The sequence below is a fragment of the Panthera tigris genome, chromosome B2 (genome assembly GCF_018350195.1).
Source record: "Panthera tigris isolate Pti1 chromosome B2, P.tigris_Pti1_mat1.1, whole genome shotgun sequence".
NCBI classification, from domain to species: Eukaryota; Metazoa; Chordata; class Mammalia; order Carnivora; family Felidae; genus Panthera; species Panthera tigris.
In genome coordinates this window covers 21,132,005-21,147,759 of record NC_056664.1, presented here as the reverse complement: position 1 = coordinate 21,147,759, position 15,755 = coordinate 21,132,005, and the positions used below count along the sequence as shown (strand labels likewise).

At 39.7% G+C, this 15,755-nt stretch overlaps 1 protein-coding gene across 2 annotated transcripts in view; it reads left to right on the top strand.

Moving 5' to 3' along the window:
- Nucleotides 1-14,947, top strand: part of RIOK1 (RIO kinase 1) — a 29,876-nt gene extending 14,929 nt beyond the window's left edge. For both annotated transcript variants that reach the window (XM_007073121.3, XM_007073122.3), the window contains exons 11-17: nucleotides 329-432; nucleotides 639-745; nucleotides 3,053-3,118; nucleotides 5,538-5,657; nucleotides 6,484-6,537; nucleotides 7,771-7,923; nucleotides 9,453-14,947. In XM_007073121.3, the coding sequence (XP_007073183.1) occupies nucleotides 329-432; nucleotides 639-745; nucleotides 3,053-3,118; nucleotides 5,538-5,657; nucleotides 6,484-6,537; nucleotides 7,771-7,923; nucleotides 9,453-9,563 (715 nt within the window). In that variant the 3' untranslated portion in view covers nucleotides 9,564-14,947. The remainder of the gene's footprint in view (nucleotides 1-328; nucleotides 433-638; nucleotides 746-3,052; nucleotides 3,119-5,537; nucleotides 5,658-6,483; nucleotides 6,538-7,770; nucleotides 7,924-9,452) is intronic.
- Nucleotides 14,948-15,755: the final 808 nt, after the last annotated feature.

Below are 15,755 nucleotides of genomic sequence, written 5' to 3'. Positions count from 1 at the left end.
TTTCATGTCCTTTAAAAAAATAAAATCCCAATCTAAGAAGTCATTTTTAAATTTTAAAGTTTTAAAGTTGGCTTCCATGCGGTCATAGTATAGGATGTGTTCTCTGCCTCTGGTGACCACAGTCACAGAATTGACCATCTGATCATTAACAGGCTTCTAGGACTTTGGAAATTTTCTGGGTTTTCATCTCTTGTTAGTCAAGCGGCCTCTTATCCTTACCCACCTTGTTCATCTTATGGGTTATTTCCCTTGCTTTTAAAGTAGAATTTTTTAAGCAAGGAATGCAGGAAAGTAGTAGCATCCAAGTCCCTGTGTGTCTGGCCCACAGGTACCATAGCGGAGGTGTGTACATCATTGATGTTTCCCAGTCCGTGGAGCATGACCACCCACATGCCTTGGAGTTCTTGAGAAAAGACTGTGCCAATATCAACGGTGAGTGGGAATTGGAGTTTCCAGCCAGCTTGTTTGTATAGTGGTTTTGCACTGTTAAGCTGTTGATATGGCCCTAAATCATTTGATACAGCGATTACCATTTGCTAGGAGATTGTGTATTTTTATTCATCTCTTTGTTTCTCTGTAAAGTAGTTGGAATAAACCTTTTCCCTCATAAAGCTATCATTATATTTTCCTTCCAACAGATTTCTTTTTGAAGCACAGCGTTGCCGTGATGACTGTGCGGGAACTCTTTGAATTTGTCACAGATCCATCCATTACACATGAGAACATAGATGCTTATCTCTCAAAGGTGAGATGGGGCGAGGAAGGGAAAGGGCAGAAAATGGCAATAGTAATTTGCACTTACATGGCGCTTCTAGGGACTCAGATTGCTTAGCATATGTTCATTTTGACAGCTTCCTGAGACCTTTTCCTTCTGATTTCGCAGATAGGGAATCAAAAGTACAGTAAAAGGCCAATGAGAAAGCCAGGTTTCTTGACATGAAGCATTGGGCAGGGTTACATAGACTGCCAAAGTTCATGAATGTTTAGTGAGAGACCTGTTCGCTTTTGGTGTTTCCCTTGTTTCTCAGAGGTCTTTCTGAATCCTAGAATTTTTGAAAGTGTGGTAAAACGTACATAGCATAAAACTTGCCATTGTAACCATTTTTAAGTGTACATGTCACTTAAGTGCATGCACAATGATGTGCCGCCACCGCCACCGTCCATCTCAGAACTTTTCTCCTTGTGCAAAATAGAAACTCTGTGCCCATTAAACATTAACTCCTCTTTCTTCCCTCCCACAGCCCATCCTACTTTCTGTCTGTGATGTTGCCTACTCTAGGTACCTCACATAAGTGGAATCAAGCTGTTTGTTTCTGTTTCTGGCTGACTTGATCCCCTTAGCATAATGTCCTCAAGATTCATTCGTGGCATGCAGCACATTTTGTTTATCTATTCGTGTGTGGATGGACACTTGAGTTGCTTCTACCTTTCAGCTGTTGTGAATAATGCTGCTGTGAACACGGGTGCACAAATACCTCTTCAAGACCCTGCTTTTATTTTTTTTGGGCACATACCCAAAAGTGGAATTGCTGCATTATATGGTAATTCTGCTTTTAATTTTAACACTGTTTTCCTTAGTGGCTATACCATTTTACATTGCCACCCAACACTGTGCAAGCATTCCAGTTTCTCCACATACTCATATCCTCGCCATTTTCTGGTTTTGTTTTCCTGTTGGTGTTTTCCTGTTTTTGGAACAGCTATCCTGGTGAGCGTGAGGTGGTGTCTTATAGTTGTTAATTTGCATTTCCCTGATGATTAGTGATGTTGAGCATCTGTTTTTTCACATGCTTGTTGGCCATTCATAGATCTTCTTTGGGGAAATGTCATCCACTTTTTTGCCCATTTTTAAATTGGATTGTTTTTTGTTGTTGAGTTACAGGAGTTCTTTATATATTCTGAATAGTAACCCCTTATCAGATCTGTGATTTATAGATACTTTCTCCCATTCTTTGGGCTGCCTTTTCCCTCTCTTGTTCACACCCTTTTGATTTCAGTGTATCTGTTTTTACTTTCGTTGCCTCTAAATATTAGAATACTGAATACATGGCATATATGCCCCGAAACAGTTTTCCAGGTTTTATCATACCCTTTTTGTATTCTCCCCTTTCCTTGGAATGCCTTCCCATTTCTACCTTTGCACATTTTGCTCTGCCTAGTGAATGTTAGAGCTCAATTCAAAAAGCTTTCTCCAGGAGGAATCAGGCAAAAATCATTGTTTCCACGGGTGTATTTCCCATATTATGTGAGCCTGTAATAGAAGTAGTTGTACTGCATTCTGTTATTAAGTTCTTTTTAGTGTTGTCACCCTTTACTAGACCATGAACTGTTAAGGGACAGGAGTTCTCTTCTTGTATTGCCTGTCCCTCAGTCAGTACTGGTGCATACTAAGCAATTGCATATATTAATTGGATAAATGGTATCATTTTTATTTCTAAACTCTTAAGCACTAATTTTAGTGTCTGAATGTAAAACAAAAAAACCTAGTACCACAATTTTTTCCTCTTTCCTGTATATTCTAAGTAGAGAACGAATCCAATTTTACAAGCCAGAAGACTCTTGTAAAATCTGTCACCTTAGTGTCAGTCATCATTTGTTCAAAGAGCTTTCTTTGGTGGTTGATGCTTCCACAGCATTAGAGACACATACTCAAAAGGACAATCCACCTTTCCTCTTTCATTTCTTTCATTGACTATTCAAGAATTAAAGAATACGTCTTTCATTCTTTGGGTCTCAGTTTTCTGTTAGTAACTGTTTTTGCTAATCATTTAAAAATTAGGAAAAGTAGTTTTACTCTTAAGGAAAGGGGTGGGGATCCCCTGAGGCTAGGTGAGTTTGATTTATTCTGTTACTTGTGAGCTTCCCGCAGCCTTTTTGGTGAGGTCTGACTGAGAGAGCTAACCTGTATCACTAGAGGTCACTGAGTCTTTTCTTTCAGAAGTGTAGAGGTGATACTGGTAAAAATTAGAGCAGGTTTATACTAAAATTGAGAAATGGATGCATCTTCTATAGGTTGAATATAAAGGAAAGTAACTTCTGATTTCTTTCCAAGGCCATGGAAATAGCATCTCAAAGGACCAAGGAAGAAAGGTCCAGCCAAGATCATGTGGATGAAGAGGTAAGATTTATTATCTACTCACAGGCTTAGGAAACACTGAGTTTTGTTTGTGTTTTGTTTTTTATTTGTGTTTTGTTTTTTATTTGTTTTAAGGGCATGCTAGGTCACAAACTTGATTTTAAGAGAGAAGCAGTTTTCAAATGACTGTTTTCCTTGTGCATAATTTAACTGAGCCAGATTATATAAATACATTTCACTACATCATTCCACTCAGCAGCCTATGAGACAATTTTTCTAGATAGAGAACTCTATTTACTTGAAGAATAATTGACGTGCAGTATTATATTACTTTCAGGTGTACAGCACAGTGATTCAACATTTATATACATTACTAAATGGTCACCACAATAAGTCTAGTTCCCATCTGTCACCATACATAGTTATTACAATATTATTGACCGTATTCCCTATGCTGTATTTTATATGTGACTTATTTTAAAACTGGAAGTTTGTACCTCTTAATCCCCTTCACGTATTTTGCTCTGCCCCTCATCCTCTCCCCACCTGGCAACCACCACCTTGTTCTCTATATTATGAGTCAGTTTCTGTTTTGTTTTTTTTAGAATCCACATATAGGTGAAGTCTTATAGTATTTGTCTGTCTCTTTTATTTCACTTAATGTAATATTCTTGAGGTCTGTCCATGTTATCTAAACAAATGACAAGATTTCATTCTTTTTTTTTTTTTACTAATAATTTTATTTTACTGTGTGTGTATGTGTATCCACATACATACATACACTCCATTTTCTTTGTTGATGGACACTTAAGTTACTCCCTTATCTTGGCTTTTGTAAATAATACTTCAGTGAACATAGGGTACATCTATCTCTTTGAATTAGTATTTTTATTTTCTTTGGTTATATACTCAGAAGAATTGCTGAATTTTATGGTAGGTCTGTTTTTAATTTTTTGAGGAACCTCCATATAGTTTTCCATAGTGGCTGCACCAGTTTGCATTCCCACCAGCAGTGCATGGGGGTTCTCTTTTATCTATACCCTTGCCAACACTGATTTATTTTTGATATTAGCCATTCTGACTGGTGTGAGGTGATATCTCATTATGGTTTAGATTTGTATCTCCCTGATGATAAGTGATCCTGAGCATCTTTTCATGGGTAAGTTGGCCATCTGTGTGTCTTTGGAAAAATCTCTGTTCAGGTCCTCTGCCCATTTTTTAAATCAGATTGTTTTTTTGTTGGTGGTGAGTTGTAGGAGTTCCTTACATATTTTAGATATTAACCCTTTATTAGATGTATCATTTGTAAATATTTTCTCCCATTCGGTAGACTGCCTTTTCGTTTTGTTGATGGCTTTGTTTGCTGTGAAAAAGCTTTTTAAGTTTGATGCAGTCCCATTTGCATATTTTTGCTTTTGTTGCCCTTGTCTGAGGAGACAGATCCAAAAAATATCGCCAACACTGTTGTTTAACTTTACTGCCTTTATTTTCTTTTAGGAGTTTTATAGTTTTGGGTCCTACATTTAGGTCTTGGCTCTATTGTGAGTTTATTTTTGTGAATGGTGTAAGAAAGTGGTCCAGTTTCATTCTTTTGCATGTGGCTTCCAGTTTTCCCACCACCATTTGTTGAAGAGACTGTCCTTTCCCCATTGTGTGTTCTTACCTCCTTTGTTGTAAATTCATTGACCTTACATGCATGGGTTTATTTCTGGCTTATTTATTCTGTTTCCTTGATCTATGTGTCTGTTTTTGTGCTAGTGCTATACTCTCTTGATTATAATAGCTTTGTAGTGTAGTTTGAAAGCAGAGAGTATAATACTTGAGATAGAGCACATTTTTAAAGAAGCTATTGAAACATCTGACTCAAGAAGGAAAATCCTGTTTCAGTTCATGACTGTGAATTTTAAAATGATTTATATGTTGATTTCAGTAACATTGTAGATTTTAAATATTTCTGGTAAAAAAGAAAATTGTTTTAGCCTTGAAGATCAGTGGATTTTTTGTGAGTGTGATCCATGTTCTCACAGCTATTAGTGTGATGGATGACTATAAGGCACCCTATATTTATCACCATTTCTGAACCCTTTTCACCATAGCACAGGACAGACAATATTTCCATGTAAGAACATGTTCCTTTGTAAGGCATAACCAGGGGCAGCACTTGCTAATGCAACTCCATTCCTTCCTTTCCCACTCAGAAAAGCTTTTGAGAATGCAAATGAAGGGAGAGAGATGTTATTTTAAGGGTAACTTCAAATCATTTCATATTTTATCGTTAGTAACAAATTCCTTTTGGCACACCACACAGCAGATGTAAACACCAGTGTGTGCGGAGAACCTGGCTGAAAATCAGTGTTGTAGATGACGATAGATTCTGTGACATGACGGGTGTGGGATGCTCAGTGAATGAGAGAAGCATGTGAATAACACTTTTGGTTTTACTTTTCTCTGTGTGTGTTAGGTGTTTAAGCGAGCATACATTCCTAGAACCTTAAACGAAGTAAAAAATTACGAGAGGGATGTGGATATAATGATGAAATTGAAGGAAGAGGATATGGCCATGAATGCCCAACAAGACAATGTGAGTAGCTTGATTTGTATATAGCAAGCAAATTTACAGAGGAAGCTACTGTCACATACCTGCCTCTTGACTGTTGGCTTCTAATCTAGTGAGATGACTAATTCCCTTTGCATTAACAGGTCCTTTCTGTGTATTGGATGTAAAGGATGTTCACTGGCATTTGTGAAAAAATGACACATTTGAGTCCAATAGACGATAGTTGCAGAAAATTGAAGATATCTGTTTAAGTCTAGGCTATAAATCATTATTATAGTGGGTCTGTTAACATATGTGTTTCAAGGTCTGGAACATTTTTTTTTCTGTGAAAAAGCCAGATAGTAAATATTTTTGACTTTGCAGGCCAGGAAGCAAATTGGAGGCTATTATGTAGGTCATTATATAACAAAGAAAAAATTTCCCCAAGTATTTATTGATGAAATTAAACACTCTTTAATAATAATCAATTCCTACTAATCACAATTCCTATTAATGAGAGAAGAATGGAGTTATTTGGGGGAGCAGAATACATTTCATTTAATTGAGATTCAGAGTTAGAGTTTTGTGTCATCAGGTTGGTGGCAGAGTTTCATCTGTAAAAACCATCAAGCTGTGGGTAGGTTGTGGGCAGGTTGTGGGCCAGAGTTTGCTCATGTCTCTTATGTTTGGTGGGCAAGAATAATTCCCACCAAGAATAAACTGTGTGTTAAGAGGAGGTAAATTTTAGGCTCCTTTTAATAATCACAGAAGGTACCGGTCAGCTCCCAGCGTTCTTCCATAATATTACAGGGTGTGTTCTTCACAGCGTAGGTTTATGTTGACTCTTCTTTTTTGTCTCTTTGGTTATAAGATTCTGTACCAAACTGTTACGGGAATGAAGAAAGATTTGTCAGGAGTTCAGAAGGTATGAGAACATGTGTTGCTGTTTACTTACGTGAATACTCCTTTGGAGGGTGTAAAACTTGATGTATACTAGAATTAAATTAACAGTGGTATTATATTAGTATAGATCCTTTCCAAGTTCATGGGAATTTTCAGAAATGCCCTTTTTGTGTTCATTCTTTTAATCCTAAGACTGAAATTTGGGAATTTACGGTTTATTTCTCATTCTGCCTCCGAATTGTTCTATTGTTGTTGCTGAGGCAGTGATATTTTTTATATCCTGGTCTTCATTTGTGAAATTATTGATGATAGCCATGTATTTCTTAATGTTTTTACAGTCAGCTTTAAAAAAAAAAACAAAACACAATGGAATCTGGTCTCCTACTGCTTTATAACCTGTTGAAGAGCAATCTCCTCATGAGTCTAGCAGTCTTATACCGCTGGATTCCTTAGGGGTTTTTTCTTGGAAAAGTCTTGTTTTATTTTGTTTTACATTTCAGGATGGTGCAGATTAATTCTAATTAAGCAGTAGTAAATAAAGGCAGTTCTTGTTATTTTAATGTTCTTAACTAAAGGCTTAAATGTGAAGGATCATAGTTTGCTTTTTGAAAATTTGATGTGTGTTTGTTTTTGGAAGAATCAAATTAGGAAAACTCACATACTCACTGTGTGTTATATATAGCAAGTGTTACAGGGCTGTTGTGCCATGAATTCCAGGCCAGGAACATTTTGTTAAAACTGGCTAGGAAACCTTTTTGTACAGTTCCCTTTTAAAGTTTACTTTTTATTATAAAAAGAAAACCTCTTGTTCTTTAAAAATGCTTTCTGCTAAAACTTCTAAACGTCAGAAAAGAAAATCTCTCTTGTTTAAATATTGTTTTCCCTTTTGATTAACAATAAATTGTTGCTTGAAATCGTATTCATAGGAAAACAGCTGTGAGATTATCCAAATAAATCTTTTAATTCTTACTTCCATCTATATTTCACATCTTTCGATATTCCAGCTCAGTTCTGTCTTTGATCTGAGTCACCCAGGAAAGCCCCAGTTCCTTCATTTGGGTATGTTCTTGAGCCTTACGAGATGGGCTGTTTTCTAGCTTCTGCCCTGATGTTTTGTTGTTTTCGATGCTTCAGTATAGGATGTTGTTTTTCAGTGTATATCTGCAAGGCTAAAAAATCTGAATTGTGGCTTTAACACATTTAACAATAGATAACTAAGTGGTCTCGAATGACATGGTTTTGTAATATTTTCAAGGTTCCTGCACTTCTGGAAGATCAGGTTAAGGAAAAGGCTTGTTCTGATTCAGATGATGCTGGAAGCTCTGAGTGTTCTGACACAGACTCTGAAGAGCAGGGAGACCAGGCCTGCTCCAGGAAACCCGCTGCTGACCCTGAAGTTGATAAAAAGGTTAGTGAGAACTCAGATTCCCTTGTTCTTCAATGTGGCAGCAAAGCCAGCCTCATTTCTCTTTGCTCACGTATCTAGATTATGATGGCAGAAAATAGTATTGATCAGTAAGTGCTTCCAGTTGTAGATCTAGTTTCTAAGTGTGAACTTTGCCTTTGGAAGTCACACTGTTTAGGGATTGGACTGCTATTAAGAGGTCCCTGGGCACTGCCTAGAGAGAAGGACACACTGAATTCATTGATCAGAAATGATTGTAATTCACTTGAAATACAAATGATGTTGGAGTTGTCCCACGATGAAATACTGAAACGCCATTTTACAGGGGATTTGCGGCCCCGTCAAGTGTTGCCAGGATCTAAAAGACTTACTCCACTCCTAGCCATGGACAAGAGACACTACTGACTGAATGATACATGACTGCTGTGTAAATGTTACTCTTCATTCTTAGCTTGATCCTTTAAACTTTACAACATGTGGGTCCTAAGACTTCTGAGAGACATACCGAGCTCACGTGCACAGAATTTTCTCTTTCAATCTACTAGAAATGCTTAGTCTGTTTCCAACCTTTATTTCTCTTAGAGTATGAAACTTGTGAAGAAAATTAGTTGCAAACATTTAATAATCCTCCCAGATATTTCTGTTTGGCAGTCTTCAAATTTCTTTCTTTTTTCTTTTCTTTTCTTTTCTCTTTTCTTTTCTTTTCTTTTAGAGACAGGGTGTGGGGGAGGAGCTGAGGGTGGGGGGAAGAGATAGAGAGAGAGAGAGGGAGGGAGGGAATCTTAAGCAGGCTCCATGCTGGGCATAGATCTCAGGATCCTGAGATCATGACCTAAGCAGAAATTAAGAGTCACTTAACCGACTGACTAATCTAGGTGCACCTGGCAGCCTTCAGGGTTGTTTCTTGTTTTTTGTTTTTATTTTATTTTTTTTAGTCTTTGTTTTTGAGAGAGAGACAGAGTGTAAGCAGGAGAGGAACAGAGAGAGAAGGAGACACAGAATTTGAAGCAGGCTCCAGACTCTGAGCTGTCAGCACAGAGCCTGATGCAGGGCTTGACCTCACGAACTGTGAAATCATGACCTGAGCCAAAGTCGGACGCTTAACCGACTGAGCCTCCCAGGCACCCCGTTTTTTTTTTAATGTTTATTTATTTTTGAGAGAGAGAGTGAGTGTGAGTCAGGGAGAGGCAGAGAGAGAGGGAAAGAGAGAATCCCAAGCAGGTGCTGTGCTGTCAGAGCAGAGCCTGATGTGGGGTTCAAACCCAGGAACCCGGGAGATAATGACCTGAGCCAAAATCAAGAGTCAGACACTTAACCAACTGAGCCACCCAAGTGCCCCGCAAATTTCTGTTAAGAAACTCCAAAGACAAATTTCGAACGAAATTGCACTACTAAATCATAATCATTTTCATCTAGCTATATTCACTTTTATCTTTTCACATATATTTTTTTATTTAGTTGTAATAGTAAAGTTAATACCCTGAACAAATGAAGTCTGCAGGTTCTTTTAGTTTATTTTTGTTTTTTTACAGGAAAGAAAAAAGATGGTCAAGGAAGCCCAGAGAGAGAAAAGAAAAAACAAAATTCCAAAACATGTGAAAAAAAGAAAGGAGAAGACCGCCAGGATGAAAAAGGGCAAATAGAATCAGAATGCCACAACATAAGAGTAATTTACCATCTGTCACTTTTCTCACCCACGCTGTGAGCTATGAGCTGCATCTTGAAGACGTGCTACTGATTTTAACTGAGGTTATCACGGCAGTGTCGTGAAGACGGAGTTACGTGTTCTCATCTAATTATGTAAAAAGCTCTAAGCTCTCTTATCTAGACCCAGTCACTGCCTCTGTGTGGTATTGACAGAGGATTTATTTAAGCAACTATATGAAGAACTTTGTACAATTTTATTTTTATATGTATTTTTTTCTCCTGCAGTGTGTTTTTTGAGGCATCATAAATGTTATAATGTAATGAGCATTCATTGTCTTTAAGTGTAAAGTCACTTTGGACAGACTTGGCAGATTGTATTTGCTTTGTTTGTACATGCCAGAGACCCATCTGAAATCATTTGATCACAGGGCCACGGTTTCTGTAGAAGGGAGTTTCCCTTCGAAGAGAATTCACATGGCTGTTGACATAATCATTCACTGCAACTGTTACGACCGTGAGGTATGCATTGATGTTCATTTGTGATGCACTTATGCATCATCTCTGATACTCTTGAGTTCAGACATCCCAGTTCGTAAGCTGTTTCACACTCCGCTGTTTGGCCTGTTTGTTCACTCATCAAATATTTGAGTGGCTCAGGTGCTAGGGATACAGAAGTAAACAAAACCAAAAAATTACTACCTTCAGGTAGTTTACATTTTGAAAGGAAAACGTTAAACAAGTAAATAAAAAACAGTATCTGAGTAGGTGGTGAATTCTGTGGAGAGAAAGGATGCAGAAAAGAGAGAACTCCTGGGGAGGAAGGAGGCTGCCATTGTCAAACAGTCCACACTAAGTAGCTACATTTGAGCAAATACTTGAAGAATGTGAGTCGTGTGCATATTCGGAGAGAAGGGTATTCCAGGCACAACAGGTGGGAAGGCCTTGAGACAGAAGTGTGCCAGAAAGTTCTAGAAACAAGAGACTCCCATAACTGAGAAAGAGGAGATCCGATGGTGCCAGGCTATTAGAAGGTTTTGAGCAGAGGAAGGATATGATCTGACTTGGGTTTTGGGAGGATCTTGATCTCTCTAGCCTGTGTGGAGTCCTGAGTAGGAAGCAAGGGTGGGAGACCAGTGGGTGGTTACGGTGGTAGCCCACATGAGCGATGGTGGTGACTTGGTCTAGGATGGTAGCAGTGGACTTGGAGAGAGCAGTGGGATTCTGGGTGTAACACAAAGTAGAGCAACCCTGATGTGCTGAGGGGAGTATGTATCAGGTGGGTGACAGACAGTGAGGGATGACTTCAGGATTTGTGACCCAAGCAACTGAGAGACTGTTGGAGTTGCCACTTCCTGTGTTGGGAAGGAATGTGGCTGGAGCAGGTTTTGGGGGTAAGAGATGAGATAAAAGCTTACATTGCAACAAAGCACAAAGGTCAAAAGAAATTAATTTTTAACTTTTACCATATACTTTATGTTAGAAATGTCTGTTTTAGCCCTTGCATCAGAAATAGTTGCTACAAATAAGCTTAGTTTACCTTAAACTGAAGCTTGCACCTGCTTGTTTGAAGGTTGGTGGGCTAGTGGGGGTGGTCAACTAAGCTTTTAAAATATTAGGTCACATTTATTATGTTAATACGATCTTCTCCCTGACTTCAAAAAGTTCAAAATGCAAAATGTAATTCAGTGAAATACAACAGCCCCTCTAAAATATTCTACAATTAACCAAAGGGAAAGCAGAAACAGACTTAACAATTCTATACACCTTTGAGGGTTTTATCTTCAGGATCTTCCCTATGTTGTATTTGTTTGGTCTTACTCTCTGACAGGGTGTATTTGAAGAGGCCAAGTTTCTCAGTGCTATCTTTTGGTGAATCTAATGTAATTATGAAGTTTGGAATCAATTTCTCTTGGGCAGAAGTAGTGTCAGCAAGATACAGGGACAATTCCTTCTCATTTGCATTGCTTCCGGCAGGAAGTGGCTTGTAAAATACCAAAATTTGGGACTATAGGGAGATTCTAGGGGGTGTCTGGGTAGCTTGGTTAAGCATGAGGGTCGTGAGTTCAAGCCCCAATTTGGGCCCCACGCTGGGCGTGGAACCTACTTTAAACAAAGGGGGGGGTAGATTCTAATTTGAGGAACATTTTTCTAATAACTGTCTTGCTGATAGGCTGTTTCCCTGTTTGGATTTGTGGGCCACTGGTAATATTCCTGGCAAACTTGTCTGAAACTGTATGTCCCCATTCTTGTCTTTCTCACCAGAAGGCTTAGGAGGAGTCTCTTCTTAGGCAGACTTCTAGAGCTATTTGCTGACTTCAGTTGCAATTGAATTTTGAGTGCCTGACAGGTTTTAAGTGCCCATGGATTATTGGTTGTATAGTTACTTTCCATCTGGAGGGATGAGGTTTGGGTCTTTGACTCAAAGGCTGGTACATAATTTTGTCAATTGTACGTGTATCTGATTTCCTGTCATATTTTGTTGATACTTAATCCTTTCAAATAATGTACGTTCTTTCTAAAAGTTAACTGTGAGAAATTTGGATAATTTCTTTGAAGCACAAAATCACAGCTATCTCCAGGGCTGCTCTAGGTGTCATCCTTCCTGTGATGAAGCAGTTTGGGACCAGAACTTGCACAGGCCCAGATGCTCCAGCATTTGAGCACGGCCTTGCAGCAAAAAGACAGGAACTATGGTGGCACTATTTGTCTCAGTCTGACAAGTAGGAAACCCAGGTGTCTGTGCTGGCAGCAGGTTTCCTTCAGTTTTCTCTCTCCTTGATGAAGATGGACTCAAGAGGTTGGAAAACGTTTTGGTTTGGTACAAAGGGTTGTTTGAGATGGTCTCTCCTTTTCAAGAATGTTCTGTTGAATTCAGTGTGAGCAGCTTGCTGTTTTTTGGTAGTGGGCCTATCCTGTTTTGTGGCTGTGATCTCATTAGTCTTTTGGATTGGCAAATGAAGAGTTGAAAAGTTCTAAAAGCTGGTAAAAAAAAAAAATTCGGTTTAAGGACATCTCAAACGTCATGGGCTCCAAAGGAAGACATTAAAATCTTTTTGTTTTCAAAAGCTTGACAGGTTTTCTAATTTTTAGTTGTTTATACACACAGTAAGTAGAGACCATGACCGTTCAGAGTTCTACCTTGACTTCTGGGGGTTACTTTGTCATGGTGAAAGAGTTGCACTGATCAGCATCTCCTCAAAGTATAGTTTCCCAGGAAGATGTTTTATGAGCACATCAGATGGACACAGCTTTCAACCATGGGTAATCATTAAGCAAGAGCTCTTTATGCTGTGTTTTGAATCGGATTAAGTTGTCACAGTCCCTACATTTCGGTTGCAGTTTTTAACTTCTGTAGCCTTTGGGTTTGTGTTGCCTTGGACATAAAGACTTTTGTAAATGCCCCAGGGCAAATTGGAATGCTGGGTATCAAATCATCTAAGCTAGTTTCCGAAGTAGAAGATGCCTTTCTTGCACCTGTGTTCTCCATGCATCTTGGTCCCAGTTGATAGTGTTATGGAAACCTCTGGACTTGAATTTGAGGAACCAAGACTTGAATTGGTGGAATTCTTGACTTTGGTTTTCAGCTTTCCTTCATCTTCTGTGTCACTGCACATCGTGCTTTGAGTGCTGGCAGGCCATGAGTGTGAGGAGGTGGCTGTCCTACAGCTAGAGTAACCACACAGCCACACAATCTTTGTCCTCATTTTCCACCCCCCCAGAATGGTAAAGGGGTCATCTAGTGTGTGAGCAGAGCTACTTGTAGCTCTCTGAGACGCTTCCATGTCTCATGAGTGCTACTTAGTAGTTTTTGTTTGTTTAGTAGTAGTTTTGTTTAAAGGCTGATCAACCTCATCCTCTTTGGATGAGATTTTTAACCTGTGTAACCACTGTTTATGACCATCATGGGGTTCTAGATTTGTCATTGAAAAAGTGGTAGGTCCTTGGGGCCAAAGAATTGTTGGAGTCACGATGCTACTAGCGTGCAGAAGTTGGAAAAACAGAGGAGGCCAGAGAAAGGTATGTTTAAGGTCATACTAATGGAAAGCTGCCCTTGGACATATCTGCGGTGCAGCCATGGGTGGGAGTGGCCACGGGAGGGTAGCAGACAAAAGCATTGAAGGCCGGAAGGCCAGGGAACTGAGGCTAGGGCATGGCAGGGCCATCTGTGTTAGGACAGGCCTAGTTTTAGAGTGTCCGTAGGAGCCCTGCTTCAGTCTTCAGGGAGAGAAGGGAAGTGGGCCGGGGAGGGCGTGGCATCGATGCTTGCCACTTGGAGGGGAAGTGAGCGGTGTCTGATGACATGAAACTAAGGGTGGCAAGTCGAGCAGTGCCCCCAGGAGAGCCAGAGTTTAAATGCAGTAAGTAAAAGGGAACCCTCAGAGGAGATGCTGAGGACACAAGGCTCTTGGTGTCTGACAACGAGTTCTGAAAGACCCCGTGGGTGTGTTTCAGGACTTAGAAAGGGAAGGGATCTATTTGAGCTCAGGTGCAGGCCAAGCCTTGGTGGTGTTGGCGGCTTCGGGTTCTCAGAACCTGATGCCATGAAGTAGACAGATGCGGCGACCTCTGTGGAGATAGTAGTGGGGCCCACCTCACAGAGTTCCTGTGAAGGACGCTGAGGAGAGCTTGGTGAGGGGTGGATCAGGCCTTCAATGCCTAGACCCATTGCTCAGTCACTGAAAGTGGAACAGCCAGACACGTGGGCGCTCCTGTTGTGGAGTAGGAAGAAGCGCAACACAGCCACCTGTGAAGTATCTTGCCTCCTACAGAAGCCACTGAGCCTGAATCCAGGTAGTCTCCAGATGTGGTCAGCGGCACACAGGGGCTGGATTAACTGAGGCTGGGAGGAATCAGTCATCCAAATCCAGAGTCAGAATATCTGTCAGGGAAAAAGGAAGAAAAACTGTTGCAAAAAGTGAAAGAAGTCTAAGAGGCAGGCATGCCAATGCTGGGGACGTCGTTTGGATCCTGATTAGACCAAATCAATTGTAAGAAGATGGGCTTTTTGTGTTTGTTTGTTAGGCAAACAGAAGAAATTTAAAATGGAGTAGGTATTCGATGATGATAGGAAGGAATTGTAATTTTACTGGATATGAGGGTGGTATTGTTCCATTTTAAAAATTGTGCTCTCTGTGTGGACTGAAGACTTTATGGGTCAGACAAATAGGATGTCTGGGATTGCTTGAAAATACTCCATCTTTATCCCCATCCCTGCAGTAGACAAGACAAGATCAGAACATTAGTAAAGTGCTAAAGCTGAGAGTAATGGGTGTATAGGATTCATTGTGTTATTCTATTTCTATGTATAAAAGTTTCCATAAAAGTGTTTTTTAAGATGATTTAAAGCGTATTAAAAACAGGGCTTGTCACTTAGTGTCTATATACTTGTCTTATTACTTTTAAGTAACTGTTTTTGCCTGAGCATCAAGGTTTAACCATGTGGGCCAAATAAAGTCGGTATAGGCAGAATCGTGATGCCTACTGGTCCTGGACTTGCTTGGTGTCACTTGAAATGAACTTTTGGGTCTGAAATTCAGATGCCACTAGTAGGGTGCAGTTGGAGAACCTGTATAAAGAACAAAGGCTGATGGAAGCTTTAGTTCTGCCGAACCTGATCCTTGTTTTAAAATATGATGCCACCTTCTGAGTGCCCTATCCTAACCACTGTTTGGCATGGCTGTCTGCCCACTTCCCTGAGGCCCCTACATTCTTTATTACCTTTGCACTGTTTTTCTAGAGCTCTTCTAACTCACTTACTTAGATATTGAATTTACTTCTGTATATCACGTGTCTTCGCTCACTTCCGAAACTCTGATTAGAATGTAAGCTTCATAAGGGCAAGGATTTTTACCTTTGTTCAGTTTTGTATCCCAGCACCTAGAATGCTGTCTGAAACATAGTAAATGCTCCATAAATATTTAAGTGAATGATAGGTCGTGTTCCTTAAACAAAAATGAGAGTATTACATCAATTGGATGCGCCCCTCATGTTCATAACAATGAAAAGTAGAAGTTGATGTGGACTTCTTTGTACCCTCTCTAGCCCTACCCTGACCAGCGGTGTCCACTTTAAAGTGGCTGACCCGAGCTTTGTCTGTAGGCTATAGCACTGCCCCTGTGGCACTCAAGTCAATGGAACTGATGGGTTTTTGTTTTTAGTATTTATTTGAGAGGGAGCGTGTGTGCACA